At 49.2% G+C, this 9,599-nt stretch overlaps 1 protein-coding gene across 2 annotated transcripts; it reads right to left on the minus strand.

The window, feature by feature from the left end:
* Positions 1-390: 390 nt before the first annotated feature.
* LOC109491906 (endogenous retrovirus group FC1 Env polyprotein) lies at positions 391-9,194 on the minus strand. 2 transcript variants are annotated; one of them, XM_023239313.2, is made up of 3 exons: positions 8,685-9,193; positions 6,947-7,094; positions 391-4,230 (listed from the first exon to the last, which is right to left on the minus strand). In XM_023239313.2, the coding sequence occupies exon 3, from the start codon at positions 3,273-3,275 to the stop codon at positions 2,202-2,204; it is 1,074 nt and encodes a 357-aa protein (XP_023095081.2). In that variant the 5' UTR covers positions 3,276-4,230; positions 6,947-7,094; positions 8,685-9,193; the 3' UTR covers positions 391-2,201. The 2 variants fall into 2 exon arrangements, with proteins under 2 accessions (XP_023095081.2, XP_044894509.1); XM_045038574.1 differs by having other exon boundaries at positions 6,947-9,194.
* Positions 9,195-9,599: the final 405 nt, after the last annotated feature.

Consider the following 9,599-nt stretch of genomic DNA (forward strand, 5'->3'; position numbering starts at 1 on the left):
CTCTCCTAGGGGTGGGATTCACTGTGGAGTGGCATGGCCCATCTGGGCTACTTGCGCATTGCCAGGCTTGTGGTGCTGGGATCTGGCGTATTAGTTGGGGTGGATCCACAAGGTGTACGGGGTGGGAGGGGCAGTCTCAGCTCACTTACCCTTGGGTGATCTGCTTCGGGAGGGGCCCTGCAGCACCCGGAGGGAGTCAGACCCACCAGAGGGATGGATCCGCAGAAGCACAACGTTGGGTGTTTGCGTGATGCAAGTCAGTTCCCTGACAAGAGCTGGTTCCCTTTGGGATTTTGGCTGGGTGATGGGCGAGGGAGATGGCCCTGGTGAGTGCCTTTGTTCCCCGCCAAGCTGCACTTTGTTGTCTGGGCTCAACACCTCTCCCTCCCGTTGTCCTCCAGCCCTACCGCTCTCCGAGCAGAGCTGTTAACTTATAACCTTCCAGGTGTTAAGTCCCGCTTGCTGTCAGAACACACTTTGTCCGGCCCCTCTGCTTTTGCAAGCTAGACTCAGGGGTTTTGCTTTGCTGGCGGGCCGCCCCTCCGACCCCGCTCCCTCCCTCCATTTCCTGTAGTGTGCACTGCCTCTCCGCCCTTCCTACCCTCTTCTGTGGACCTCTTGTGTATGCTTGGCTCTAGAGAATCTGTTCTTCTAATCTTCTGGCAATTTTCTGGGTTATTTAGGCAGTTGTGGGTGGAATCTAAGTGATCCGCAGGACGCGGTGAGCTCAGCGTCCTCATACACTGCCATCTTCTGAGTACTTCTAACTCCATTTAATCTAGGACTTCACTTTTAACTGCATTTCAAAGTTTTATGAAGTCCTCACAACAACAACACAAAAAATAGTTCCTGCTTATTTACTACCTAGTATACTCCATACAAATGCAATGGCAGGTACTTGTAACACACTATCTTGTTTAAATTCAAATTATAAACTAGCCTTGTAAAATATGTATTAGTTTCCCCACCAAGTTTAAGTTACTTTCATTAGGTACCACACTTGGTACAGGTCACAATCTGGATGTAAACACAGATATGCCTGACTCCAAAAACTATCCTTTTCCCATTGTGTCACACACTTAGAAGAAAACTATATTTACACCTAGGCAAGATTATATCAAAACTAACATCACTTATAGATTTTTAAAAGTAAATTGTGTCAGTTATTCATATTTAAATTTGTTTAAACCTGAATATTATAATATATGTTAGTGTCAGGTGTTGTGCAGGGTAAAGATAGGAGTTAGAGTCAAAAAGAATTTTTGTAGTTTAAGACTTTTTTGGGAACTAAGGTTCCGGGCGAGGTTCTGTGACTCAAGGAGGGAGTCAGGGAAGTCATGCCTGGGTATGGTGGGGTAGGGTTTTTAAGCTGTAGCAGTTCCGGGTTTAAGCTCGGGTGGGTCTTTCTCTCCTGCCATGTTGTGCTCTTGCTCGGTAATTGGTTGATCTTCAGTTCTTCTGGAGAGCCTCTCGGGGCTTTCCATTGGATTGTGCTGGCGCTCAGTGATTGGTTGCCCTTCAGTTTCTTCCTGCGCGCTGGCGAGAGGGCCATCCCCTTACAGGGACATCCTAACATTCCAACCTCTTATTGGTGATAATGTGCAACGGATCTGATCTGGCTGCTTCCTGCAGGTGTAAGGGCGACGCCATAGTATGTGGGGTCTGAGGTTGGAATGCGGGAATAGGGCTGGACCACCATCTGATAAATGCGACCTGGGAAACTTAATGAATTTGTTTCCGTACGAAACAGAGAAAACAAAGTAAGAGCATAAGTATTATACAGATAGCAACTAGTGGGGTGACTATGGTGAGGAGCCAAGTTAAGAGGGGTGATTGCCACCAGGAGGTTAGGGGTCCTGAGGATCCTGGGCAGGTGGATAGAGTTTTTTGGATTTCCTTTAGGTGTTCTATATTGGTTTCAACTAAGCCTGATTCATTGAGGTAGTAGCAACATTCTTCCCTCAGGAACAAGCATGTTCCCCCTTTTTCTGTTGTTAGGAGATCTAGGGCTCATCAGTTTTGTAGAGTGACCTGTGCTAGGGAGTTGATCTGCCTTTGTAAGACAGATAGGGAGGTTGCTGAGGCTTCTATTGCGATTTGGAACCTGTCTGACAGGTCCCTGGAGGAGGTAATGGAGTGTGCAAGGGAGCCGGTCCCAACCCCAGTGGCCAATAGGGACGTGGCTAGGGATAGTCTGACCATTAGTGGGAGGAAAACAGCTCGTTTTTGGAGACAGAATTCGAGGAGTTGATGGAGTTCTTCCTGTCCGTGTAGGGTGAGTTGGGGGATAATGGTGACTGGGAGACAGAAAAAAAAGCATTTTTGGGCATTTGTTTATAAGCTGTGCCATTACACCAATAAAATCCCCCTGGGGGAGGGTCGTGGCTAGGCATAGGCAGGGGGGAGGGGCAAGTTGGGGAGGCATGAGAGGAGTAGTATATTGGGTGAGACATGTTGCTTTGAGGGGTCTCAGTGAGGATGGGAATCTGTAGGGAGATTTGACTTCTGAGTTGGTTGATGGAGTTAGTGGTGTTGGGAAAGGGGGTGGGTAAAGGGACAGCTATTACTGGATCCGGCTGAAGGGATGCACAAAGAAAGCAGTGTGACAGGTTGGTTAAGCCTGAGTGGTTAAGCAGGATCGCTCCTTGTCTGATTAATGTAAGCCATGAGAAGGGATGTTGTGCAGGGGGTGTCTGTAGTTGTGTGTTGAGTTGGTCTTCTTGGTCCATCATTACTTGGGTAACATCTTTAAGGTTGGAGAGGGAAGGAGACATAGAGGGCTCATTGGTTCGAAAGATGGTTAAAGAGGAGATGGGGTTAGAGAAATGGCTGTTCTGATACAGTTTGCCCTTTATTCCGGTTTGCCAGCGGGTATCCCATGGATCAGGGACAGTAAGGGTAAAGTTGCCATTTTTTAAGCAGAAGTGGCCCGTCCTTGGTCCTGTGAAGCAGTATAGCTTGAGCCAGTGTATGTTATAATAGTGATAGGGACACCCTCCATATTGGTTGGGGGAGGTTTGGGAGCATATTTTGTCAGTTTGGTCATATAAAAAGCAGATGGCGGGAGTAATGCACATAGAGGCTTGGAGGGTGTTGAAAGAGGGGAATTTAAAGGTGACTTGATTTTGGCACCCAACAATGGGGCAAAGGATAGAGGATATGATAGAGGTGTGTCCATTAAAAGTTTCGGATAGGTAAAAAACCCACCTATAGGAGGGTTGTGAGGGCATAAGTGGGATGATGTTAACAAGGAGTAACAAGGGAAGTATCATCATGATATATAAGTATGGTTAGTAAAAAGGTAAAGAAGGAGATTTTGATGGGGGAGAAATCGGAGAGAGTTCCCTGAAGCCAACAGTCAGAGACCCAGGAGAGAAAAAAGGGGAGGGTAATGGGGTCGGATGAGTGGGAGAGTTGTAGCTCATGTAATATTGTGAGTGTGAAGGTGGAAAACCGAGGGGAAGGATCCGTCATGAAGGGGCCTGTCGGGTTAGTTTGAGGGTGAGGGGGACTGTTGGTTGGGAGGTCCATGACTCTTCTGGTATAGGGGGTAAAGGGGGGGCCCGTTTGAGGTCGGAGGTGTGAACCCACGGGGTGTGGCCCAATAATTTAGTAGCCATGGGGGTTTTATGACTGTGTAGGGCCCCTCCCACGGGGGGGCAAGGGTTGGTTTTTGTCTTACTTGAAGGAGCACTGAGTCTCCTGGGTTTACAGATAGTGAGGGAGAGGAGAGATCGATGGGAGCTGGTAGAGTGAGGTCATCGTACTGTCGAATCAGGTGTCAGAGCAGGCTGAGGTAAGGGAGATAGGCAGCTAAAGGAGGAGGATCTTTTGGTAGGGGTTGGGGTAACAGGAAGGGTCGCCCATATAGGAGTTCAAATTGGCTGAGGCCTGTGGGTCCTCGGGGAGCGGCTCAGAGTCAGGTGAGTGCTATAGGTAGCAGTTGAGGCCAAGAAAGCTGAGTCTCTATGGAGAGTTTAGTGAGATGGTCTTTTATGAGACCATTCACCCTTTCATCCTTACCCAAGGACTGGGGGTGGTATGGTATGTGGAGTTTCCAAGTAATACCCAAAGCTTTGGAGACTTGTTGGGTGACTGCTGAGATGAAAGCAGGCCCGTTGTCAGACTGTATCCTTCTTGGTAGACCAAAGCGGGGAATCGTGTCCTTGAGTAAGATCTCAGCCACTGTGGAGGCCCCTTCAGATGAGGTGGGGAAGACTTCTATCCACCCTGTAAAGGTGTCAATTATAGTAAGGAGATACTGTAATTTTTTGTGTTTGGCATGTGAGTGAAATCTACTTGCCAGTCTTCGCCTGGGAGATGGCCCCGCATCTGATGAGTGGGGCCTGGGCGCCTCATTCTCCCTTGGGAACTGACTGTGGTTCATGTGGTGCATTGTTGGTGTGTTTTGGTGATCAGTTGTCATAGGTGGGGGTGGTACATAATGGGCTCAAGGAAGCAGAAGGTGGCCTCCGGCCCAATGTGTAGGGTTTTGTGGATTTTTGTTAGTAGGGAAAGGACTAGGCTATTTGGGAGGGCCAGTCGGGGGCCCAGCATGATCCAGCCTGCTTTGGTGTGGGCATCGGGATGGGCCATGTATTGTTTTTGTTCATCTGGGGTATAATCGGGAGTTGTATCTTCGGTGAGGATGCCCATAGGAACTGTGTCGAGAGAGAGAGCTGTTTGTCTAGCAGTGTTGTCAGCCTTGTGATTTCCTATAGCTATCTCTGTGGTTAGGGGTTGATGGCCCTTGCAGTGGACAATGGCTACTTCCTGTGGGAGTTTGAGGGCCTCAAAGAGTTTCACTATGAGTGGCCCGTTGATGATGGGGGTACCCTTAGTTGTGAGGAATCCTCTTTCTTCCCATAAGTGGGGTGTGTATGTGCAATAAGGAAAGCATATTTTGAGTCTGTGTATATTGTGACCCTTTTGTTTCTGGACAATTGGAGAGCCCTAATGAGGGCTGTGAGTTCAGCTTTCTGGGATGTGGTTCCTATGGGTAGTGTCTGGGTCTCTAGGGTTTGGTTTAATGTAACTACAGCGTCCGCTGCTTGTCGGTGGCCCTTGCAGTCAACTAGTGAGCTGCCGTCTAAAAATAGAGTGATATCAGGGGAAGTGAGGGGAAGGTCCTTTAAGTTAGATGGAGGTTCGGAGAGAATATAAGTTCAGTGCAGGAGTGGAAGGGTGGCTGTGAAGTGTCTTTGGGGTTGATTTGTGGAAGTAGCATGGCAGGATTGAGTCTGGGGGAGAGTTGGAGAGATATTTCAGGATTTTCAATAAAGAGCAGATGGAACAATTGTATGCGTGATGGGGAGAGGTGTGCCAGGGCCTTTTGTGTAAGATCAGATAGACGGTGCGATGAAAGTACTGTTAGGGGGCAGTGTAGGGTGAGTTTGAGTGCGTCTTTGGTTAGAGTGGCTGCTGCTGCAAGTGCTCTGAGGCAGGGTTGCCACCCCCTGATTGTAGGGTCCAGTTGTTTAGAAAGGTAGGTGACAGCTTGTAACTTAGGGCCACACGGTTGGGTTAGGAGCCCTGTTGCAATTTCAGCCCTCTCATCTGTGTATAAGAGGAAAGGCTTTGAAACATTAAAGGAGGGAAAGGACCGGTTGAGTGACTAGAGATGTGACCAGCTGTTGGAAGACCCTTGCGACCAATCCCGGGCTGGAGAGTGGGCCTTGGGGGGTTTCTTTGGCTGCTTTGTATAGGGGAGCTATGTGTATAGCAAAGTTAGGGATCCAGTGTCAGAAGAAGCCTACTAGACCCAGGAAGGAGAGGATTTCATCTGCATTGGTAGGTGGGGACAGGGTCTGGAGGGCTTGGAGGCGATCTTGGGTTAAACGGGCCTTGGTAGTAGGTGTGAGTGAGACTCCCAGGAACGTGACTGCATTAGTATAGATTTGGGCTTTGTGTGGGGAGACTAGATACCCCAGGTTAGCCAGGAAATTTAGGATTTCGACTTTATCTTGTTTGGTGTGGTCTAAAAAGGTTCTACATAATAGAAGGTCATCTACATACTGTAGTAGAGTACAGTGACTGGAGAGTGGGGCTTTAAGGAGAACCCTGGCCAAGGCCTGCCCAAAAAGATGGGGACTATCACGAAATCCTTGGGGAAGTACCATCCATATGAGTTGGCAGGCCAGAGAAGTGACTGGATCTTGCCATGTGAAGGCTAAGAGGAATTGGGACTCAGGATGTAAGGGAATGGTGAAAAAGGCATCTTTGAGATCAAGCACTGTAAAATGGGTCGTGGATGGGGGGATTTGGGAGAGGAGGGTATATGGGTTGGGCACTACTGGATGGATGGGAATTACAGCTTCATTGATTATTCGGAGGTCTTGAACTAGTCTATATGAGCCATTTGGCTTTTTTACAGGCAAGATTGGGGTGTTGCAGGGGGAATGACATGGGATTAGGAGGCCCTCCTTGAGTAGGCGATCAATGATGGGCTTCAGGCCTAGTCGATGGGTGTGGGAGATTGAGTATTGGGGTCTGGACAGGAATTGTGATGGATTTTTGAGTCTAATGAGGACAGGTTGGTGATGGGTGGCGATTGTTGGGGTGGATGTATCCCATACAATTGGGTCTATTGGGAGGTCTGGGTGTGGGCTAAGGCTGTGTGGTCTGTGTCGTCCATGATAACAGCCAGTAGGAGATGAGTGGGGGAGGGAGAGGAGCAAATAGCTGGTAAATGTATACAGGCTCCTAATTTACTGAGGATGTCTCGGCCCAATAGGGGAACAGGGCAGGAGGGGATGACTAGGAAGGAGTGGGAGAAGTGGAGGCCATCCAGGCAGCAAGTGAGTACTGGTGTGCATGGGGGAATGGAGGGGGTGCCATTTATGCCCCTGACTGAAATGGAGGATGGCGTGGTGGGGCCGGAATAGCTTGGTAGGACAGAATAGGTAGCCCCTGTGTCCAACAGAAAGGAGATGGACTTATCCGTTACCTGGAGTTTTACCCTGGGCTCAGGGTGGGTCACCAGAGTTACTGAGTCTGGGCCTCGTCAGTTGTCATCTTCCATCTCCAGCAGTTGGAAGGCAGAGTCCAATCCGGGTGAAGCCTCACCACATGGAGGCATTGCGAGTCTATCGTCCCTTGGGTTAGGACAATCGGATTTCCAGTGGCCCATTTGCTGGCACAATGGGCATGGACTGGTAGGCTTTTTGGGATGGGGACACTGATGAGACCAATGGCCTTCTTGGCCACGTTTAAAACAAGGCCCCGGAGAGGAACGTGGTCCAGAGGGCTTTACTGTGGCTGGCCTCAGGGCAGCTACCAAGGCTTGGGTTTGTAATTGTACTTTTTGTTGGAGACGGGCCTGTCGCTGTTGTTCTTGAGCTTCCTCTCAGCCATTAAAAACTGTAAAAGCCGTCTTTACCAGGTCAGCCATAGGGGTTTGAGGGCTGTCTTTGGCCCTTTTTAGTTTTTTTCAAATATCAGGGGCTGATTGGGAAATAAAATAGGTGGCCAATACCGTGGCCCTGGCGGGGGTGGTAGGGTCTAGTCTGGTATATTGGGTAAGTGTGTCTGTAAGCCGGCTAAGGAAGACTGTGGGGTTTTCATGGGGGCCTTGTATTACTTCTTGAAGTTTGTTAAAATTTACTGATTTGTTTGAGGTTGCCCTCATGCCTGCTAGTAGGCATTGGATCATCTGGTCCTGGCACCAGTGGCCATTGCCTGCATGTTTGTAGTTCCAATTAGGATCGGCCACCGGGACAGCATTGGCTCCTACAGGCATAGTGGGGTTGGTCATGTGGGTTTGGTCTGCATGTTCCCTGGCTGCGGCCTGGATGTGCTCCCTCTCCTCAGGGGTGAGGGTAGAGGTGAGGATCACATGGATGTCATGCCATGTGAAACTGTAGGCTTGGGCGAGGTATTGGAATTCCTTAATGTATTGGCTGGGGTCTGCCGAGAATGACTCTAGTCACTTTTCGATGGCGGATAAGTCTTGGAAGGAGAAGGGGAGGTGAACGCGAACCAGGCCTTCAGGTCCTGCCACCTCACGGAGGGGTAAGATGGCTGCTGGGGTCTGTTCGCTGGGAGGGGCCTGAGCACGAGTTCGGGATGTTATGGGAAGTGAGAGCGGACGGCTAGAAGTTTGGGGTATGGAGGGGGGCGAGGGCCGGTGGGTGGTGTGGCTAGATCCTCTAACGGGTCGGATATCGGGGAAGTTGGTGAGGTGGGGTCGTTAGGGGGTTGTGGGCAGGCAAGGAGCACACATGCAGAGGGGCAGGAGGAACATAGGTGGGGGCAAGACCTGAGGTTGCAAAAGGCCATAACATAGCGTATTTCTCCCCATTTTCCCAGCCGATGGCAGACATTGTCCCGATCGGTTAAGATTTGGTATTGTAAAGACCCCTCAGGTGGCCATTGAGAATCATTAATTTGTACTGAGACCAGACTACAGTGCAAAGGTGGATGAGTCCCTTACGATGAAGTTCGCCTTGTAAGTCTAGAAGCCAGAAGTTCCTTAACAGATATTGGAGGGGGGTAAGAGATCGAGGCGGTTTAGACTCGTTACTCCCCATTGGCGTGGCAAGGCGAGGTGTCCCTCGCGTTGTGATAAAGGGCCTTTTGGCATCAGGCCTTACAGCGTGTGGAGGAGAGGAGACTGACTTGCGAGACATCTCTCATGGGTGTCAGCCATAGTTGGAAGGGGGGAAGGAGGGGTCTGTCCTACTTACTGGCTCCTGTAGGCTCCTGAGAGTAGGGTGGTTGGCATCTGGCTTGGTGAGGAGGGGGGAGTTCAGCCGAGGGAGGCGAGCTACCACCTCCTCCCGGGTTTCAGCACCAAATGTTAGTGTCAGGCGTTGTGTGGGGTAAAGATAGGAGTTAGAGTCAAAAAGGATTTTTGCAGTTTAAGGCATTATTGGGAACTAAGGTTCCAGGCGAGGTTCTGTGACTCAAGGAGGGAGTTAGGGAAGTCGCCCCCGGGTATGGTGGAGTAGGGTTTTTAAGCTGTAGCAGTTCCGGGTTTAGGCTCGGGTGGGTCTTTCTCTCGTGCCATGTTTTGCTGTTGCTGGGTAATTGGTTGACCTTCAGTTCCTTCTGGAGAGCCGTTCAGGGCTTTCCGTTGGATTGTGCTGGCGCTTGGTGATTGGTTGCCCTTTGGTTTCTTCCGGAGCACTGGCGAGAGGGCTGTCCCCTTCCAGGGACATCCTAACAATATATATATGGCACATCTGTTTAGCTAGAGGTCACTTTTTCAGCAATCTCTGGGACTGTTGTGAATTCATTCATCTATTTATTTATTGGCCAAGGTCATTAACCTTGAGCATGTTCTGTACACTTTTCTAGAGACTTGGGAGATAAAAATGAGAACCCATTGTCCCTACCAGCAGGGAATTTACAGTCTAATTAGGAGATTGACATGCAAATAAATAATGAAAAGTCAATAATTAGAAAAATACTAGTTAAATAAGATTTTTGCCCATCATATTGGCAAAATTAAAATTCTGTATAATGTTAAGTATTGGCAGGGATACAGGAATCCTCAGTTATGGGGATCATGATACTGTAGTACTCATCTTTGTCTAATAATAAATTTTGTTTTAAATATGTTAAATTTGAAATGTCTGTGTAAAACTCAACTGGAGACA

Source organism: Felis catus, chromosome D1 (assembly GCF_018350175.1).
Source record: "Felis catus isolate Fca126 chromosome D1, F.catus_Fca126_mat1.0, whole genome shotgun sequence".
NCBI lineage: Eukaryota > Metazoa > Chordata > Mammalia > Carnivora > Felidae > Felis > Felis catus.